The sequence below is a fragment of the Petaurus breviceps genome, unplaced genomic scaffold, assembly GCF_028583685.1.
Source record: "Petaurus breviceps papuanus isolate PSGF00001 unplaced genomic scaffold, PetGlider_PUasm1.0 90865, whole genome shotgun sequence".
NCBI lineage: Eukaryota > Metazoa > Chordata > Mammalia > Diprotodontia > Petauridae > Petaurus > Petaurus breviceps.
This window is the reverse complement of record NW_027187367.1, coordinates 13,537,371-13,560,444: the sequence shown is the minus strand read 5'-3', so window position 1 is coordinate 13,560,444 and position 23,074 is coordinate 13,537,371. Positions and strand designations below refer to the sequence as shown.

General features: G+C 35.6%; 1 protein-coding gene across 4 annotated transcripts in view; it reads right to left on the bottom strand.

The window, feature by feature from the left end:
- The window catches only part of ZFAND3 (zinc finger AN1-type containing 3), a 398,518-nt gene that overhangs the window by 296,860 nt on the left and 78,584 nt on the right, over positions 1 to 23,074 (bottom strand). For all 4 annotated transcript variants that reach the window (XM_069073603.1, XM_069073600.1, XM_069073601.1 and 1 more), the window contains one exon: positions 2,656 to 2,696. In XM_069073603.1, coding sequence (XP_068929704.1) covers positions 2,656 to 2,696 — 41 coding nt within the window. The remainder of the gene's footprint in view (positions 1 to 2,655; positions 2,697 to 23,074) is intronic.

Below are 23,074 nucleotides of genomic sequence, written 5' to 3'. Positions count from 1 at the left end.
AAAACAAGTCTTCCAAAACAAAGTTCAACACAAAAATATATACAAAGTTAAAATCTATTATCAGTGAAAAACTGTTTATTTGCATTTGTAACTTACTGTGTTCAGGTTCCAAAAAATATAATTACACTTATGTGAAACATCAGGAACTGAGTAACTATTGTGTCTAGTGTGAAATTAGCAAAATATTTTTCTTTAGGAAATGGTAGTAATAAACCACTTAAAAATTCCCAAAATTTTAGCAGGTTTACAGCATCATTTTACTATACTCATCATGGTATATTGTGTTCAATAATTTTCCAGTTATAGTTGATTCTTTATGACCTGATTTGGAGTTTTCTTGGCAAAGATACTGGAAAGGTTTGCCATTTCCTTCTCCAGATCGTTTTACAGATGAGGAAATTGAGGGAAACAGGGTTAAGTGACTTGTCTAGGATCAAACTGTTATTAAGTATATGAAGCCACATTTTAACTCGGGTCTTCCTGATTCCAAGCCCAACACTCTACCCACTATGCCACTTAGTTGCCCCTTGGTATATTATCAGACTTTAAATCAAACATTCTTTATGACTTCTCTGCACTGACACACTAACTACTACCCCTTCTCCTCCTTGATACTTCTGCTCTCTCTTAATGTGGGGGGCACCACCCCTTCCTTCCTGGTTCTCTTCCTATCTATCAGAGCGTTCCTTTGCTCCTTCTCAGTCTTCTTTTATCAGTCCTCATTCAAGTAACACCACATCTAATAATAGGTATCCCACAGGGCTCTCTCTTGGATCCTCTTCTTTTCTCCCTAAAATCTATCTATCCAGCACTAACCTCTCTGCCGACCTCTAGTCTCACATTTCTAACTGCCTTTCAGAAATTCCAAACTATATGAACAGTAGATATTTTAAACTCAGTATATCCAAAACTGATTCATTAATTTTCATTCAAACCATCCCTGCTTCCAAACTTCCCTACTATCCTTCAGAGTGCTACCATCCTGAGTCTCTCAGAATCTCAACCTAGGTGTCATTTTTGAATTCCTCACTATCTTTCACCTCCCATCCCCATACCCAATCTGTAGCCAATGCTTGTGAATTTTACCTTTGTAACATTTTCCCCACTATCCCCCACCTCCCCCCCGCTCCCTGATACTGCCACCACCCTGGTACAGACCCTCATCAACTCATGCCTGGATTATTGCAATAGCCTGCCTACTGGTGGATCTATCTGCCTCAAATCTCTCTCCATTCCAATCCATCCTCCTGCCAACAAAGTGATTTTTCTATAGCATAGGTCCAAACATATTACTCCCCTGTTCAATAAACTCCTTTGACTCCCTGACTCCTCCAAGACCAAATATAAAATTCTCTGGCATTCAAAGCTGTTCACAACCTAGCCCCCTCCTACCTTTCCAGTTTGGTTTTTTTTTTTAACACCTTGCTCCCTGAACGTTATGTGTTTCAATCCAGTGACACAAGCCTCCTAGGTGTTACACGAACATCGCACTCCATCTCTCAGCTCCAGGAATTTTCTTTGGCTGTCCTCCATGCCTGGAATGCTTTCCTTTCATATCTCTACCTCCTGGGTCCCGATCTTCCTTCAAGTCCCAATTAAAATTTAAAAAACCTTTCCCAACCTCTCTGAATTCCAGTGTCTTCCCTCTTTCAATTAGTTCCCATTTATCCTGTCTATAGCTTGTTCATATAAATTTGTTCCCCAGTTATTTACCCCATTAGATTGTGAGCCTTAAAGGCTTGTACTGTCTTTTGCCTTTTTTTGCATTCCCAGCACTTAGCACAGTGCCTGGGCATGCACAGGTGTTTAATACAGAATTACTGATTAATTGATTTCTAGAGATTCAAAAGGTTATAGTGGAATACTGAGATTATCTCATTTTCTTATGAAGAATAAAAAAAAATACAATTAAAAGTAAGGGAAAATGAAGTGGTAGAAGAAGAAAATTCATTTTAGTCCAATGAGACTCTCCTAGGTTAACAACATGGAATATGAAGGCCTTCTTGATGATAGGGATTCACAGTCCAAAAAGTCAAACTATCAGAACTTTAGAACTTAAAGTAACCTTAAAAAATATCTTATCCAATTCTCTTTTTTTAATAAATGAGGAAAATGACCCAGAGATAGGAAATGACTTGCTCATGATCATACAATACATTAAGTCAGTGGAAAGTCCACTCCTTTAAATACAATTGGAACAATCATGGGAAGTAAATTTCATTATGGTGTTTATTCTCGATTTTGAAACATCAAAGTCTTACTGATTACAAAATCAGTAATTACTGAGTTATCATGAGAAAAGACAACATTCCTCATTAAGGATTTAATTATTCAAACCAGGATGAAGGCCAGAAAATATTGCCATATTAAAACTAGAGTTTCACAGTTCAAGGTCACATCAGATATCTGTAAACTCTACAGAGTAAAACTTGATTGGTCCATATACACAAGAGGATATTATATTGTACACATTGTAGGCTGTTTCAACAATACTAAGCAAATAAATGAAGCACCAAAATGAGGAGAACCTATTTCACACAAACACTAAGAAAACAAAACCCCATGCATATAACCCAAGAAGGTGTCAACCATATGATTTACATTGTCTAACAACAAAATGTTAAAAAAAAAAAAAACGCCTTTTACTGCACTTACCAGCAAAGCATTTGGAACAGAGATTCATAGTCTTGCTGGACCTGGGGCAAAAAAAAAAAAAAGAAAAGAGCTAAAAATTCAGTATCATTCTAATTTATACATGGAATTTTTGAAGAGTAGGTATGTAAAATATTTACTGGCCAGGCATCCAAACTAATAAACAAAAAGCAAATCACTAGTCTGAGCAAAGGAAAACCTTTTATTATCCTTTTTTCCCTTCCAGACTTGTTACTCAATCCTTTTCTAAACATAACTAACTAGTAGGTAAATTAGCTAGGGATTCAAAACAGACAACCAACAATTCCCAACAAATTTAATGATATCAAATAAGACAGGAGTCTACTTGATTATCACAGTAGCTAGAGAGCTACTGTTTTCTGTACTTAGAAACCACAAATGTCACAACTATGATCCTCAAGGAAAAATAACCTTTATACAAGCCTCTAAAAGGTACAGGAAAGGTAAAGATCTTCACTGGATTCAGAATTTCTCACTTCTGCTTTCTATATGTATTTATTCATTTGCCAAACAACAGGATTTTCTCCTCTACAAAATAGATAAATCTATACCTTGCTCTCAAAGTTTTATCATAACAGAATTACTGCCATTCCTTTCTTCTGGATATCCTCTCTCTTCTCCTGCAAAGTTATTTTCCATCTCCACAACTCTAAACATATCACAACTCTACACCACGTTTCCATCTCCGGGATCCCAATTAGATTAAACACAATGCTTTGCAAACTCTCAATATGAGTGCCTAATTGTTGTAATTCTCATTCTAAGGAATGATGGTCTTCTTATGACCAGTTCTTATTATCTTTTTTGAAGGGGAGAGGGGGGAACGGGGCTACTGTTGCCCAAAGCTAGCCCTCAAAGTCTAATCAGATTTCAGATTTTGAACTTTGAAACCAACTAATCTAATGCCTTCATTTTATAAATGAAGAAACAGGGACAGATGCCTAGAGGCCCCAAAATGTAACCCATAAAGGTCATACAGATGGTAAAAAACAAAGTCTAGGATTCAAACCTAGTCTCCAGACTACATGCTCAGAATTCTCTTTCACTATACCATGTTATCTCTCCCCAATCTTCTTCTTGGCTGACCACTCAATAGGAAAAATTCACCTTATTACTATATGCATTAATATGAGAAAAAAATTATACATAAAACTTACTTTAGCAGAAAAATTAAACGTGCAGTTATGTTATTCTTCAAATGAAGATAGGTACTGTCACATTATATCCTTCCCATAAATTTGACTTTAAAAATTTTAAACCTCCCATCTTCCAGGAAGTTATCCCTAAGTTAAGCCCACCTCAGTCCCTAAGAAATACACACAATACCAGATTTACTCTCCCTATCCACATAATTCAAGATACAAATTAATGAGTAAATCATTTGTCAAGTGCTTACTATGTGCAAAAGCACTGTGCTAAACAATGAGGATACAAGGGGAAAAAAAAGACAATTCCTGTCCTCAAGGAGCTAGAAATTATGATATAATACATATGGAAGGTTTCAGCTGCAAGTCAACTAGAAAGTTCCCAGGGTCCTTTTGTGAGTCACTTCAGCTATGCCGGACTCTTCATAACCCTATCTGGGGTTTACTTGGCAAAAATATTTGGAATGGTTTGACATTTCCTTCTCCAGCTCATTACAGATCAGGAAACTTAGGCAAACAGAGTTAAGGGTCATACAGCTAGTAGGCCCCCGAGGCTAGATTTGCACTCAGGGAGATGAGATTTCCTGACTCCAGGTCTGGCACTCTATCCAAGGCATAGCCTAAAAGACCAAGGACTTAAGGGACTGGTTATAGACTTCTTAAGAATGACTAATATTGAAACAGGATAACTATCTTCATCTGAATCCAGATATTCTTTGATGAATATCCTGTTCTTTCTATGAATGTCTTTCTCTTCCTACAGCTAAGGAAACCTGCTTTTGTTAACCAATAAGTTAGCAATATCTAATTTTGTTCCAATTGTGAGCCTGCAGTCCCTGACTTGACCTAGTGAAAAATGGCCACGCATTGTCACCTTGGGATGAATATACACGCGAAACCACAAAATTCTGCCCCACCATGTTGTCTGCTAGACCTAAACCATAACATTAGAACAGTTATAATAAAAAGTTCATTTTTATTGTCTCATATTTATATTTGTACCCCATTGTCTATTTCATATTTATATTTGTACCCCTACAAAGAAATCCTTTAGTAGTTTGATGGGTTTGACTGTGAATAAATTAAGTACTATTATTATTTTTATTATATTGGCGCAACCTATTCCCACAAACAATGAATAGTTCCCCAATTATTTAAAACTGTATTTGTATAGAGTTTTATAGTTATATTCATATAATTCCTATGTAGGTAGATTAGTTTTCCAAAAGTATTTTATACAGTTTGTAGAATTCTTTGGCTATGTATTCCCCTCAATTTACCTTTCTTGTCTTATCTTTATAGCTAGAATTTAAATAAAAATGATAACACATATCTTTGATTTACCCCGACCTCACTAGAAAGGCCTCTAGGTTATCCACATACTACAAATAGTGCTAACTCTTGGTTTTAGATAGATAATATTTATTAAATTAAAGGAGGAACCATTTATTTTTATGCTTTCAAGTGTTTTTAATATGTTTCAAGTGTTATAGCTTACTAAAAGTTATTTCTGCATCTACTGATATAATCATATTTTTCATCACTGTTATTAATATGGTCGATTATGTCTCAATATGGAACCAATCCTGCATTTCTAGTATAAATCCAACCTGGCCAAAGTGCATAACCTTTGTGATATGTTGCAGTTGTTTCCTTGTTAATATAATACTTAAAATTTCCTAATTGAGATTCATTATGGATAGTGCTCTATAATAGGCTTCTTTCTGTTTCGATTCTCCCTGTTTTAGGTATCAAAGACCATATTTATACCATGAAAAGGAATCTGAGACCTTTTTCTATTTTTTAATATAACTTCTGTAATAATAGAATTAATGCTTCTTTAAAATGTTTAATAGAGTTCACTTGCAAATCTATCTGCTCTTGATTTTTCCCCTCTTTTAGAAGCTCATTTATGGCTTGTTCACTAGGTATTTAAGCTCTTTGTTCTGTTCATCTGGGGCTTTCATATTTTTGTAAATATTTAACCATTTCCTTTAGATTGTCAGTTTAATTAGTACATAATTAGTCCCCAAATCCTAAGATTTCCCATTATTTCTTCATTTGGTGGTAATTCACCTTTCAATTTTCACAATAGTAATTCTGTTTTCCTCCTTTTCTGAAATCAAATTAATGAATGGTTTATGTATTTGTTACTTTTTAAAACCACCTCTTATTGATTCATTGGGTTTTTTGCTTTCAATTCTGTTTATCTCATCTTTGACTTTCTGGGTTTCTATTTTGTGTTTAAATTTTATAAGTGAAATAAATTACATATACAACATATAGAAGCAAACAAGCAAAGTAACCTAGTGTTTGAAAAGCCCATAGAGTTAGGTACTGAAAAACCACTGGAAAAATGCTAAATCAATCTCACATTTTATTTACCAATATAAGCTCCAAATTGATACATGACCTAGATATAAAGGATGACATCATAAGCAAATTAGGAATAAAGAAGAGTAAGAAAGAAATTTACCTGTCAGATTTATGGATAGGGAAAGAGTAGACCTCACAGGAATACAGAACATCACAGACAATAAAAGGGACAATTTTGATTATATATTAGTAAGTTCTTTAGTAAGTCACTGTGGTCATGCATAGATTGTATACTGTGTTCCATTTTCCTGAAAATTCTGTGGCATCCAAAGGTATCATGTGGAATTAAGAAAGGATAAAATGTCCTAATTTTATTCCTCTAGTGTTTAGGACTTCATTTCACATAGAGAAATAGAAAGAAATTTTGTTATTCAGTCATTTCAGTTATGTCCAACTCTTTGTAACCCCATTTGGAGTTTTCTTGGTAAAGATACTAGAGCAGGGGCGGCTAAGTGGCACAGTAAATAGAGGGCTGGCCCTGGAGTCAGAAAGACCTGAGTTCAAATCTGGCCTCACATACTTAACACTTATTAGCCATGTGACCTTGGGCAAGTCACTTAACCCCAATTGCCCTGCCTTCCCCCCTCTCCAAAAAGCGAGAGAGAGATACTGGAGTGGTTCGCCATTTCCCTCTCCAGCTCATTTTACAGATGAGGAAACTGAGGCAGAATCAAGTGACTTGCTTTGTGTGAAGTGTCTGAGGCCAGATTTGAAATCATGAAGAATTCGAGAGTTTCCTGACTCCAGGATCAGCACTCTATCATGTCACCTATCAGTCTTAGAAATACCTACATACAGATCAACAACCTACATATACAGATAGAATGAAATATATTATACATACATAACAGAACTAGCCAAAAATTTCATTCTTCTAATGTCAAGTTATTCCACAAATTCCTCCGTTCTCCACTGTTGCAAATGTAATGAGGAATTCCCAAATATTTCCTGTTAACTTGGGAGAAGAAACTCTTTACCTTACCATGACCTCCACCCCTTCAGCAGCAAATTGCTAGCTAAATGTCAGTTCTATATAGGAACCCTGAGGCTCCCCATAGACAATGAGAAATCAAAAGTTGGCAAAGGGTTCCCAAGGAAAGGAGATTTTTCTTGTTGCTAAGATAACTTGAGAAGCAGGCTCTGATGTAGTCCTTGTCCCTTGTCCAAGCAATATCAAAAAGAGCCAGAGGGAACTGACAGGCCTACCACTTTTCTTGTTCCCTTGCTCAAAGCCACAGTGGGTAATAGGCAGAGGAAATTCAAGTCAACTTGTATTCATTACCAAGTGCCACAGTTTTAACACCTGGATTTCACTACCAAAAACCTGCACAGCAGATTTTCCTCATTATCCTCTTATTCTCACAAATATTATCTATATCTGAGTATATAAGAAGGCAACAAGCATTTGCTAATTGATTATTATTATGTTCCAGGTACTACTTTGCAAGGACCTAGGAATATAAATACAAACAAAAAGAGAGTCCAAGCCCTTGAAGAAGTTTCTATTCTAATGGAAGAAGATAACACATAAAAGAGGTACACTTGTAAGGTATATTCACTCCATACCCTGGAGAGTTAGAGAAGAGGAAGCCAAAATTATAGTGATGTCTATAGTTTGATTACTACTCAAGTTTTTCACAGACAAGGAGCATGAATGTCACTGTTCTGCATAGTGTCAAAAAAGATCCTGTATATTATTCAAATGCCATTCAGAGAACTATCATAATTCATATGGCTGTCAATGTAACAAATTTTGTGATAAAAATGAAACAATACCAACATCAGCTAAGTAATGAGACAACTAAATAATGAATGAAACAGAAAGAACATCAGTTAGGGAATCAAGAGATTTAAGTTCATTTTTTTCATATTTATTAGGTGAACTTCAGTTTCCATAACTGTAAAATGGAGATCATAGTACTTAAACTACCTGTTTCCTAGGGTTACTGTAAAGAAATCTCTGTTAGTTAGCATCTATCACTCAGGAGATTAAGTGACTGACAGTTGACAATTCCTTAAGACAGGCTGTAAAAATACCTTTAAGATCAAGCACACTCTTATAGAATAATTTTCCCCAAAAATTCTGGATGTAATTGGTTAAGAAAAAATTCATTTGCTTTAATGTAGAATCACTCCACATAAAGCCCATTAAGGGAATCCAAATAGCTTTATAATAGTGAAATATGCTAACAAATTCTCACACTGTCTTTTCACACACATACACAATAAGATGTAAGCCTAGAAACAAAATTCTGAACCTGGCCCTTCAGAGTTACATGATGTTGTGAGCATCACTTTAGAGAAAATCTTCCTGCTATTATCTATACTTGCAACTTAAAAAGCCTACTTTCTTAACAACATGCTAGGAAGAAGTAAATGACTCTGCTAAGCCATCACACCCTACCCACCTCAGGCTAGGAAGGAAAAGGCCAACTTAAATGGATGATAACGAAGCTAGCAGTGACAAAGGAGGCTTTCAATAGTTCATCCAGACTGTCTGAAATGTTACACATCATTTGATATCGCTGAAACAATTTTTATAAAGGCAAGAAGTAAAAAGTACCAAGGGCGAAAAAGAACTGATAAAACTGGGTTCGGCTAATGGCAAGAATATACCGTCCAGATGCTAAGCGCTGGGAAGTCATGTTGGGTATTTCCAGCTTTTTTTTTTTTAAATATATCTGCGATAAAGTATTGTGGTTTGTAGGGCTTTTTTAATTTTTTTAATCTTGTAATCAGGTGTTTATTTTTATACTTAAAAAGAGAGGCTGATGATCAGAATAGAGAAGTATAATACAGGGTATTGTGTCGCCCTAAGGAATGTTTTAGTGCATTTTTTTTAAAGCTTCCTGTAACTGAATCCAAACTTAAATCAGTTTCATTTTTGTTCCCTACCCTATGCTGTTTTCCTACCATCTGACAGTGCCTGAAATGGTAAGCAAGAATAGCCACAACCATCAACAAGTTTAGTGAAGAAAAAAAGAAAAGAAAAAGAAACACTGTGAAGAGTTTTTTGCAACAAATTAGGATGGAATGAGGTGGTAAAAAGTCATGAAAATTTTTTTAAAGGTTTCTAGGTTAAGACATGTGCAGTCTCATCGCACAAATATCAAATCTTGGAAATGTGCTATATGTAACTAAAAAACAAATTACTTAAGCAGATTCAAGTTGCTCTAACAATAAGGAAAAAAATCTCAACACAAATAGTCCATCCTTACTTCTCTTTCTAGAGCAGAGTAATAACCCCCCCCCCAAAAAAATATTTTTTTTTTTTGCTGGACAATCCATTTGGAGAAAAATTCTGATTAACTGCTATGTTAAAAAGGGAAAGCATAACAAGTTTTCACATAAAACTGAATTTTAAAATAAGCAAAAAAAAAAAGGTATTTTCTATATTTAAAATTGAAGGGATCAAGGGATCAGGACAAGACTACAAGTAACAATAAAACTACATGCCACACTCATAGAACTTGGTATATTTCCATTTGTTCTGTAATATGTACATACTGTAGTTATACATTATATAAAGACCCTCTTTCCCCACAGACCTGTTTTTATACATCTAAAGTATGGCATATAAGAACATTTAATAATAAATGTAAATGAAAATGTTATTTTATGGGAATTTACTGTATATAAACACTACAGACAAAAAGCATTCCTTCCATTCCTCTGGCCACAAAAGTCAATATTCAATTAAGTGCATCAATATGTAAAAATGGGAAAATTTGAAATAAACAAAATTTGAACTTAAACTCTTCTCTCCTTCACTGAGCTCCCTGGTGGTAATGTTATAATCGGTTAATAAAGTACCTCTAAAAAGAATTTCAGAACAATCCAGGATTTGGCTACAAGACAGATATATCCTTTTTACATATAATCACGACAAAATTATAAGCAAAGCTATCAACACAAAACAAATTTCAAATTATTAACCAAAAGGGTATTTTCACCATAAAACAAATTCAAATTATTGACCAAAAGGGCATTTTTAGAAAGTCTAGAAACAGAGGAGTAGGGTAAAGAATAATAAGAAAATACAAAGTCTTTTTCCCAAATATTGTATACAGACTAGAATAACTGTCACACTTAAGTAAGATGTGAACAAATCTACAACCTTTCCAAAAAAGAATGTGTGTATTTTACTTTTGGGTACATATCGCTTCCCACCTCCCAAAAAAAAGTAATCTCCTTGAAGGCAGAGAGTGTTTTGTCTTTGCATTTCCAGTACTTTGCTAGCTGCTTGGTCAATTAAACTAGAAATTTTGAACTAAATGCTCTCCCCTGGTGCAGAAGGCTTCCTTATAACACTAAGTGAAAAATTAACCTTTACAATCTCTGGAACCAACAAGCAGTTATTCACAGAGGATGGCTATGTATTTACCATCTTTCATTATTAAGATAATTTAAGCTTACTTGTCAGTGGCACTCAAATCCAAATTTATGGAAAATTAGATGAAAAAGACAAGAATTTTTAATACGAGACAAAAGGTAAACCTTTGGTATTATTTTTAGCTATTTCTTTGTCTGACAATAAGCCATGTTAACTGAAAGATAATAGTTATTTTTATAGTCAAGAACACCAAAGTTAAACATACTACCAAAAACACTTTCATGACTGGTAAAAAGTACTAGACCTTTCAGGCACCTGGGAAAATCCCCAAAAGGGTGAGACTTACAAAATGGCAAATACTACAATAGGTGTTGCCTACTAAAATAGAACAATAGCCCTGCCAGAGCATTCACTAAATATAGGAGAAGTTAAAGAAATAATAGGTATGTATACTAAGGGCTTTACCCTACTTTTATAGGTATATTTCTATTTTACAAAAGAATACAGGGTGGAGTCAAATGGTGGCATAGAAGCAGGACCTCCAAGCGGCTCCAGCTTGCAGCTTCCGCAATCAATGTAAAAAGGGGACTCTGAACAAACTTTGGAGCTGCAGAACCCACAAAATGACACAGACAAGCTAACCTCCTGCTGAGGACAGCCCAGCAGGCTGGCAGCAAGTAGCCAGCGCAGCACTCTGGGAGCCGAGCCCAGGCCTACGTGAGCATGAGGTTTTAGCCTCATGGCGGGTCTGACCAGCAGCTGGCCAGAGGGACTCCAGATCAGCAGCAGCTGTAGCCGTTTCCTGAATTATCAACACATAGATGCGTAGGCAAAGTTGAAAGGTCAGTGCAGTCTGCACTTTAGGACCCAGTAAGTGGGAGTGCATCGGCTTTTGCCCCCAGGGTGAGAAGCCGCTGAGACATGGGCACAGCCAGCCAGTGCTATGTGGCAGCTTCAGCTCCTGGTCGGTAGAGTGTAGGGGGACCAAGCGACCAGTCTGAGGGATAATTGCTCTTGCTTTAACCTGGCTTGGGTCTGGACTGCAGTCTAGGATGGAGGTTCTGTGACACGTGTCCAGCTTGCCAGAGCATGTGGAGGCCTCAGAGAGGGCATCCATCTAATACCTCCAGCAGCTAAGAAAACCCCAGCGTTTGGGAAGAAAGCTCCCCTGTCTGGTGGCAGAGTCCTACTGTGGCAAAAAGCCCAGGGATCAAGTGACAAAGGGGCGACATGACCAGGCAAAGGAAACAAAGCAGACAGAAGATTCCAACATTATACTCCTATTTTGGGGACAAAAGGGAGCAAAGCATGGAACAGGAGGAAGACAGTGAAGTCAGAACTGCTGTACCAAAAGCTTCAAAGGAAAATATGAGCTGGTTATAGGCCATAGAGGACTTTAAAAAGCAGATAAGAGAAGTGGAGGAAAAATTGGGAAGAGAAATTAGAATGAAGCAAGAAAATCACGAAATGAGAGTCAACAGCCTGACTCAGGAAAATCACACCTTAAAAAACAGACTAACTCAAATGGCAAAAGAGGCTCAAAAAGGCAATGAGGAGAAGAATGCTTTAAAAAGTCGAATTTGCCAGATGGAAAAAGAATCTCAAAAGCTCAATGAGGAGAATCATTGCTTCAGAATTAGATTGGAGCAAATGGAAGCTAATGACTTTATGAGAAATCAAGATGCTATTAAACAGATCCAAACAAATGAAAATAGAAGGCAATGTGAAATATCTCATGGGAAAAACCACTGACCTGGAAAATAGATCCAGGAGAGATAATTTAAAAATTATTGGACTACCTGAAAGCCATGATCAAAGTAAGAACCTAGAAATCATCCTCCAGGAAGTTCTCAAAGAAAATTGCCCTGATGTTTTAGAACCAGAGGGCAAAACAGAGGTTGAAAGAATACACCGCTCACCTCCTGAAAAAGATACCAAAAAGAAAGCTCCTAAGAATATTATAGCTAGGTTCTGGAATTCCCAGATAAAGGAGAGAATATTACAAGCAGCCAGGAAGAAACAATTTGAATATTGTGGAAACACAATCAGGATAACCCAGGATCTAGCAGCTTCTACACTGAGGGATCGAAGGGTTTGGAATACGATATTGCAGAGGTCAAAGGAGCTGGGATTAAAATCATGAATCACCTACCCAGAAAAACTGAGTGTCATGTTTCAGGGGAAAATATGGTCATTCAGTGGAATAGAGGACTTTCAAGTGTTCTTGATGAAAAAAACAGAGTTGAATAGAAAATTTGACATTCGGATACAAGAAGCAAGAGAAGCATGAGAAGGTAAACAGGGAAAAGAAATCATAAGCCACTGATCAAAGCTGAACTATTAACATTCCTACAATAATTGTAGTGGAAAAACAATAATTGTAACTGATGAAACTTTTCTCAGTATGAAAACAGTTGAAGGGAATAAAAATCTATATAAGTCTATATATGAGGGTATATGAATACATATGTGAATGTGTGTATATATGTTTACAGCTATAGATAGAGGGCACAGGACCGATTTAATAAGAAGGGATGATACTTAAAAGGTGAAATTAAGAGGTGAGAGAGAAATATAATGAGAGGAGATGGGGAGAGACAGAATGGGGTAAACTATGTCATATAGAAGAGGCAAGGGAAAATGGTTATACAATGGAGGGGAAGAATAGGAAGGAAAAAGGAAATGGGTCAACATTATTCTCATTGAATTTGGCTTGGGGAGGGAATGAAATACACAGTAAATAGGGTATCTCACCCTATAGGAGAGTAGGGGGAAAGGGTATGAGAGGGAGGATGATGGAAGGGAGGGCAGGCTGGGGAGGGAGGGAAGTTGGGAGCACCCACTTTTGAAAAGGGAGGAGATCAAAGTAGAGAATAGAACAAGTGGGAGGTGGGATAGGAGGGAGGGAAATATAGTCAGTCTTTTACAATATATCTACTATGTTATTGTTTTGCATTAGCTACACATGTACAACCTATACTAAACTGCTTATCTTCCCAGTAAGGGTGGGTGACAAGGGAGGAAGGGAATGAATCTGGAATTCAAAGTTTTAAAATCAAATGTTTAAATATATATGTATACAGTATTATTAATACTATTTTACATGTAATTGGGAAATAAGATATACAGGCAGTGGGGCATAGAGATCCACCATGCCGTACTGGAAAAGTCGAAAGAGGTATAGGAGAAAATATAGGAGAGAGCAGACTGGAGGAGGGAATATCCTGTGGGACTGCTATTTTGGGGTGGTGGGTAGGCGAAAAACGGGGAGAAAATTTGTAACTCAAAATCTGGCGGAAATGAATGATGTAAATCAGAAGTTAATAAAGCATTTGAAAAATGAAAAAAAAAAAAAGAATACAAGTCATTCCCCAACTGATAAATGGTCAAAGGATGTGAGCAGGCAGTTTTTAGAGGAAGAAATTAAAGATATCTATAAGCATATGAAAAAATGTTCTAAATCACTATTGATTAGAGAAATGCAAATCAAAACTACTCTGAGGTACCACATCTTACCAGCTAGATTGGCTAAGATGACAAAATAGGAAAATGACAAATGCTGGAGAGGATGATGAAAAATTTGAACACTAATGAATTGTGGGTAGAGTTGTGAACTGATTCAACCATTCTGGAGAGCACTCTGGAACTATGCCCAAAGGGCTATAAATAACTGCCTATCCTTTGACCTAGCAATACCACTCCTAGGGTTATATCCCAAAGAAATCATAAAAGTGGGAAGAGGACCTGTATGTACAAAAGTATTTACAGTAGTTATTTTTGTGGTGGCAAAGAATTGGAAATTAAGGGGATGCCCATCAATTGGGAAATGGCTAAACAAGCTGTGGTATATGAATGTAATGGAATACTATTGTGCTATAAGAAACGAGGAGCAGACGGTCTTCATATTTACCTGGAGAGGCTTATACGAACTGATGCTGAGTGAGAAGAGCAGAACCAGGAGAAATTTGTACACAATCACAGACACAACTTATGTGTGATGACCAACTTTGATAGATTGGACTCTTCTCAGGAATGCAGTGATACAGGTCAATCCCCAAAGACTCATGATGGAGAGAAATGTGTGCATCCAGAGAAAGAACTAGAAAAAACTGAGTTTATATCCAGATGGAAGCAAAATACCTGATCTTTTTCCTTTTCTTGTTTGGTTTTATGTCCCTCTTTACCATTTTTCATTCCATCTGATACAATCCATCTTTATAACCTGACTAATGTATAATGTGAAAGTATTTACAGATCTTATACTTGACTATATGCTGCCATGGCGGGGAGGGGAGGGAGGGGGACAAAAATGTGAAACTCAAGGAATTGAATCCTGTAAACTAAAAGGAAACAAACAAATTAATTAAAAAAAAAAAAAAGAAATGAGCACACAAGACTTCATATTTACCTGGACAGACTTATACAAACTGATGTTGAGTGAGAAGCGCAGAACCAGGAGAAATTTGTACACAATTACAGACACAATGTTATGTGTGATGACCAACTTTGATAGACTGGGCTCTTCTCAGCAATGCAAGGTTATAAGACAACTCCAAAAGACTCATGATGGAAAGAGATGTCTACATTCAGCAAAAGAACTACAGATTTTGAATGCACATTGAAGCAAACTACCTGCTTTCTTTCTTTTTCTTGTTTGGTTTGGTTTCCTCTTTCCCATTGTTCATTCCATGAGTTAATAATCCTTCTTTACAACCTGACTAATGTTTAATGTGAAAATATTTGCAGATCCTATACTTGATTGCATGCTGCCATGGAGGGTGGGGGGAGTAGGAAAGGGGGAGAAAATCTGAAGGGGGGATTGTAAGGAATTGTGGAATTGAGTCTTGCAAACTAAAAGTAAACAAGCAAATTAATAAAGACCAAAAAAAAAAGAATATACTATTATGATCTACATTTGATATTCCCTTACTGCAAGTTACAGGCAGTAAGGAAATGAGGATAACCAAGCTCAGTACTCATGCTTTCAGAGAACAGAGCAAGAAAAAAAAAAAAAAAGACCATAATTCTCTGTATCCTTGATAAAGATACAAAAATGAGGAAAAATTCAAGACTTTCAACTTTAACCAAATTTCCATTTCTCAATAATTTTAGGGTCATTCATCAATATAAACAAGTTAGTAAAGGAAAACTGGTCGTCTGTATAGTTGCTACATACAGTGAAAGGAATTCAACAGGTCAGACTATAATTCTGTGCACCACATAAGATTTTGCATAAACGACCATCCCTACCTATCTATCCTTTTTTATGCCTAGATAACACAAACTTTTTTTTAAATTCCATCATAATCATTCAAATCATTAATTTCTAATGTCAAATTTAAATATCTTCTACTGTAATAAAAGTCCTCTAGACTTCATAGCAAAGTTTAGTTTCTAAGCACTATCTATACAAACAATTTTTATATATTTGAAAACTACTTTTAAGTTCTGCCATCAGCGTTCTCTACACTAATCTCATTACTTCCCAGACAGATTGATCTATACTATCTCAGTCTATCAAGTTTTCCTTTATCCCAAATCTTTTAGTGAGTCTTTGGTTGTTTTTTTTGTCTGCTTACTGTTTATCAATGGTCCTGGGTCACAACAGGGAACAGCAGGGCTATCTGTCTTATGTTTTTTGGGTTGGTTTTTTTTCTAATTCTGTTTTATTATTTATAAATCAGTATCATATTTAAATATGGGCAACGACATTGCTGAATCATAATTCATAGTCTATTTTTTTCTGCAAATGATACAAATCACTCATAAGTTTATGTTGAATTTCATGTTTTCTTTCAGTAAATTATCATCTCTGTCCTTCTTAAGTGCTGCATTATTTCTATCCTATGACTTTTTTAACTGTCAAAGAAATTCTTAATTTTAATCCACTTTCCCATTGTGCTATATAGCTATCCAACCCAATTAGAAATTATAGGCCTATTTAAAGATGTTTCATTATCAAAGTCATAAAAAGCAGTGCGCTGCCCTGGAGTCAGGAGGACCTGAGTTCAAATACAGCCTCAGACATTTAACACACACACACATATACACCAAAAACAACAACAACAAACCCTAGCTGTGTGACCTTGGGCAAGTCACTTAACCCCAATAAACTCCAAAAAAAAAAAAAAAGGCAGTGAGCTTAGGACCAATTTGACAGGAACTCCATTAATGTGTTGCTTCCCTACCTTCAACTGGCTGACACTAATCCAACGGGCCATATACAGCATACAAACCAAGTGAAATGCACTCTTGATAAGATAAGAGTTGATTCCTACATGGGCCTGTCAGCTGCTTTGTGAACATATTGTCACAAACTGAACCCTTCAGACATTTTTCTAAAATAACAGTTGCACATGGGACAAATTGAAAGAATATGGATGAAAAGTTGCAATTCATTACAACTCCTGATGCTGCCAATAACAACAATACACTGCAACCAACAACAATAATAATAACAAGCTCCATCCTACACTGATGATAAGTTTATTGTGCCACCTTTAGATTTAGTACATTAGCTTGTAGCTCACAGACCATGTGACTATGTTTTTGCATTCTCATCCAGGAAACCAGAGCCCACCCAACACAAGCATATTGTTATCTGCCTAGTACCCTCACATATACACATTTTGGGATTAGTAATTAAATTAAATCAATTCAACCATGGTTACAAAAAAGAACATGATTAAATGTCCTACAGCTCCAATAACAATTGGGGGACGGAAATGGGTGTTCCATTTAGCATTTTTCCCCCTCCTCCCACCTCCTCTCCCCTAAAATAAAAAAACAAAATAAAACCAATGTAGCAAAAACACTGTCAAGCAAACCAAATTCAGTTTTGGTCATGTCCAAAAATCTGGCATCTTGAATCCATTAAATTTCTGACAGGAAATTAGATCAATACCTCACAGAACAAGACTTCTGAAATTATAGTTGGGTTGTTGCATTGATCAGAATTTTTAAGTCTTTCAAAGTTGTTTTCATTTCTTATGACACAAGGGTATGTCATCACATTCAAATACTTTAATTTGCTTAGTTCCATTCCTTAACAGGCAAACTCTTATTTTCTACTTTTTTGCCACCACAAAAAAAGAGACCATAAATATTTTGTCTATATAAGCCCTTTTCCTCTATTTCTTTAATCTTTTTGGGATATACACATCCTCATCATGGTATTATTGAGTCAAAAGGCATACATGTTTTAGTGAATCTTTGGTTATACTTTTGAATTAACCTTCTAGAATGGCTGGATCAATTCACCCATCAACAATGCCTTAATTTTCTCTAATTCTGGGGCAGCTAGGTGGCGCAGTGAATATAGCAAGGCCCTGGAGTCAGAAGAACCTGAGTTCAAATCCTGCCTCAGACGCTTGACGCACTTACTACCTGTTTGACCTTGGGCAAGTCACTTAACCCTAATTGCCCGGCCTCCCCCCCCAAAAAAAGGGGAAAAAAAAACTCTAATTTTAAGGCAATATGGAGTATTCGTTTTTCCACATACACATTGAGAGTTTAGATTTCTTTCCTTTGAAAACTTCCTGGTCATATCCTTTTGCCATGTTTTTCATATGGCTGTTGATAGCTTGAATTTCTTCCTTTAACAATGGCTCGACCATAATTTCTGATCATGTACCTACTGGGAAATGGTCCTTGTTTTTATGGTATGTACAATTACAGTATATGTATATTATAAAACAAATGAAAATATACATCTTGGTAAATATTAAACCTTTATCAGAGAAATTTACTGCAAATATTTTTCCCAGTTACCTGCTTCCCTTCTAATTTTAACTATATTGGTTTTGATGAACAAAGCAAAACTCGAATTTTATGTAATTAAAATTCTCCATTTTACTCTCTTTAATTTTTTCTATCCCTTATTTGTTCATAGATACTTCTTGTCCTCAGATCCAAAAGGTTATTTCTTCCTTGTTTCTCTAATTTGTTTATGATGTGAACTTGCATATCTAAGTCATGTATCCATTTAATAATTATCTTGGTCCATCTGTGAGGTGTTGATCTAAATCTAATTTCTGCCAGACTATTTTCTAGTTTTTACTAAATGTGAATCCTTACTCCTATAGCAAGAGTCATTAGGCTGCTTGGGTTCATTTGTTTCAGGATGTCTTTTACCTAATCACCAAAAAAGATAAAAAAAAAAAAAAACCTACACTGCCAAAAATTAAAGCAAAGAAAAAAAAATAGGAGGAAAAAAATCTGCAAAACTTATTAAAAGTCTCTTTAATATGAAAATATGTGCAATGTACCACACTAGTTGACTTCCCCCCTCTACAAAGGTGTGTGGTGTTTTCTCATACCTCATCTTTCAAGCCATGCTTTATTTTTGCAATTTTGGAACATTCAATTTTGATTATTTTGTAGCTTTTTTTATTAATAAGGTTGTAGTCATGCATATTTTCTTAGTTCTTCTAACTTCATCAGTTCATATAGATCTTCCTCTGTATTCACCATAATCATCATTTCTTACAGCATAGTAACATTCCATTACATTTGCATACCACAAAGAATTGTTTAACCATTCCCTAATCAATAAGCAACTATTTTGTTTCCAATTCTGTGCTATTACAAAAAGGACTGTCATAAAAATTTTGGTAAGCATGAAGACTTTCTTCTTATCAATGACTTCCTTAAGCTAGTAGTAGTAGGAATCACTGAATAAAAAGATCTACCCACAACCTTTCCAATGCCTATCTTTTTTTCATCTTTGCCTAAAAGCAGGATACTAGGTAGAATTCAAGGGCTGTTTTGATTAGCATTTCTTTTATTATTAATTATTTAGCACACTCTTTCATATGGTTGTTAACGTGAAATTCTGAAAAATATTTGTTCATAACACTTGATCACTACTATGTAAGAGCTTTTAGTCTTAGTGCAATTTTAAGCTTTAAGACCTTAGGTGGTATGAGACATTTTAGCTAATACCTTAAAACTGCACAAGACTTTGGGGCCATGCTGTTAATTCATTATTTATGTATCATGGATATCAAACCCTTATCAGAAAAATATGACACAAAGATTTTTCTCCCCATTCAACTGCTTTCTTTCTTATCCTTGGTGTATTCATTTTGTTTGTGAAGAAGCCTTTCAGTTGTTTTTAATAGAAATGAGTATTGTCAAAACCTTTTTCTTCATATATGATTTCTGTTGTTCTTATTAATGATGTATTACATTTATAATTTTCCTAATATTGCTCCAACCCTGCATTCCTGGCATAGATCCAACCTAATCATGATATACAATCACTTTTTTGCTGATGCCTCTTGGCTAATACTGTATTTGAAATTTTGTGTAAATATTCATTACAATGAATATATACAATGGCATATAGTTTTCTTGACTCCATATCATCTTCACCTATGGTTAAATAACAAGACTACATCTGAATCAAAGAAGTAATTTAGTGCACCATTCTTTCCTGTTTTTGCAAACAATTTATATAATATTGGAATTACTTACCTGTTCTTTGAATGATTATAAAATTTACTTGGCCTCGAGTTTTTTTCCTTTATAAGTCCATTTATGGTTTGACCACTTTCTTTTTCTCAGATTGGTTAAGGCCTCTATTTCTTGCTGTCTTGATTCTATATTTATATCCTCATTACAAGCACAGTGGCTGGCAGATGTTAACCACTTCATAAATGCTTTTTCTTTTGTTCAAAGGGCTACACCCAAGCATAATTTCCCTGTATTATGGCAGATTGACAAAAATGACAAAGATAAAGGAAGTAAGATAGCATTATTTTTCTTCTCACAATAATGGTGGAGGTGACGGTTTATTGCAGGTATGTGGTAGGCCGGGCCCCAATTCAAAGCCAAGTCTAGCCATGGTTAACCTATTAGATGGTGTAAACATTAAAGCAAGTGATAAAGTTCCAAAATCCAGTGCAATTCAATCAATATTTATTTAATTTTTAAGCTTGGGCACAGAGACACAAACTTTAAAAAAGATATGGTCTCTGTCTTCATAGTTTGTATAGACAGAGATAAAAGTTGACACAAACACAAATGACTATAATACAATATGAGTACAAGAGATTTTCAAAGAATTCTACTATGTAAGGTCAAATACAAGTAAAAGATCAATACTATTTGAGAGGAGGAACCAGAATTAGGGAAAGTTTCTTTGAAACTGCATTTGAAATAGGATCAAAAGGCCAAACGAGAAATTCAGTATGCAAAGAAGCTGGGAAAATGAGGGGCATTACAGAAACAAAGAACAGAGTGAAAAGGGCACAATAGTAGGAACAGTACAGAGTGTGTACTAGAGGATGGTCAATAGTCTAATTTTTGTTAAAGCATAAATAAACTCAAGAAGTCACCTAGCCCATAGACCAACTTCTCACACCGTGGACAAAGATAAGGTCAAAACGGATAAACAATTTAGAAGTAAAGGATTAGAAAGCCAAAGAAGCATGGGAAAAAGTACCTGTCAGATCTACAGATAAAGGAAGAGTTTATGATGAAACAAGAGATAAGAGGAGATTCCAAGAAGTAAAAATTATTCTGATTACATGGAATTAAAAGGCTTTTTGCACAAACAAATCTAACACAGCCAAATTAGAAGGAAAGCAGGAAACTGGAAGAAAAAATTTGCATGAAGTTTTTTTGATAAAGGCCTCATTTTTCAAATATATAGAGAACTAAGCCTAATTTATAAAAAATAAGAGCCATACCTTGGTTAATAAATGGTCAAAGATAAGAACAGATAGTTTTCAGAAGAAGAAATCAAAGCTATGAATAGTAACATGAAAAATATGCTCTAAATCACTACTGATTAGAGAAATGAAAATCAGAATAACTGAGGTACCACCTCACACCTATCAGATTGGTTAAAAGGACAGAAAAGGAAAATAACAAATGTTGGTGGGGATGTGGAAAAACTGAAACTGCTGATTGAACGAATCAAACTATTCTGAAGAACAATCTGGAGCTTAACCAAAGGGCTATAAAACTGTGCATACCCTTTGACCCAGCAATGCCACTACTAGGTCTGGAACCCCCCACCCCCCCAAAAAAATCAAAGAAAAGGGAAAAGAATCTATTTATACAAAGATATTTATAGCAGCTTTTTTTTTGTAGTAGCAAAGAATTGTAAATTAAGGGGATATCCAATAATTGGGGAATGACTTGAACAAGCTGTTATATATGACTGTAATAGAAACACTATTGTGTTATAAAAAATGACAAGCAGGATGGTTTCAGAGAAACCTGGGAAGACTTGTATGAACTCATGCAAAGTGAAGAGAGCAGAAAGAGGCCACCACTACATACACTAACAGTAATATTGTAAGGATGACTAATTTTGAAAGACTTAGTTATCCTGAACATGACAATGATCCAAGACAATTCCAAAGGACCCATGATGAAAAATGCTATCTCCATAAAGAGACCTGAAGAACTTCGAACGCAGATTGAAGCATACTTTTGTAAAATTTTATTTTTAACGTTTAATTTTGTTTGTGTTTTCTTTTGCAACATGGTTAATGTGGACGTAAGTTTGGTACCGTGTTTCCCCGATAATAAGACACTGTCTTATTAATTTTTTTGGACAGAAAAACACCAGAGGGCTTATTTTAATGAACATTGACAGCAATTTTAATAAACAGGTAAATGTGAACCAAAAAATGTACCTTTATTCAATAAGCAAATCACTGGGGAAGAACAGGATGACGCGCTCACTGCTGCAGCTCTGATTGGATGCAGCTCGGAGCGTGGCGTGCGTTTCACAGGGTGGGGGGACGGTGCATACAGAGGGTACCGTAATGTAGCGTGTAGAGCAGGGGATCACCTTCACTACAGTAGCAATCTCAATAGGGCTTATTTTCGGGGGAGGGCTTATTTTAGAGGAATCTTACACAGTAAGGGGAGGGCTTATTTTTGGGATAGGTCTTATTATCGGGGAAACACGGTATGACCTCATATGTATAATCGAAATCAAAGGGCTTGCCTTCTGGGAAGGCAGGGGAGGGAGGCCCACGTGAAGAAAAGAGAATTTGGAATTCAAAATTTTTTTAAATGATTGCTAAGTTTTTCCACAGGTGGATTGCTAAATTTTTCTGCATGTAAGTGGGAAATTTTAAGAATAATAATAATTACTTTTTAAAACTTTCTTAAGTCACCCAGCCTGCATTCCTTCTTCCAGTAAAGATTTTAGCTGCTAGACCAATCACCTCAAAAATACCCTCTTCTATAAATAATTACAGATCAAATTACGTAACAATTCTCATACTACGATGCAATTCAACATGCATTTATTAAGCTTGCTTAGACTATATGTGCTTAGATTATAAGCCTCTCATTAAATTATAAACATCTTTAAGGCAAGAACAGTCTTTTGCCTCTTTTTGTATTCTCAGCACTTAGCACAATGCCTGGCAATAGTTGGCACTTAATAAATACTGCCTGTACCAGGATTACCGAATGAATGAGTGCAAGACACTGTTCTCAGTGATGAGAATGACAAAAGTAAAAAAAAAAACAAAAACAAAACCAGAACTTGCCCTTACAGAACCTGAATTTCACTAAC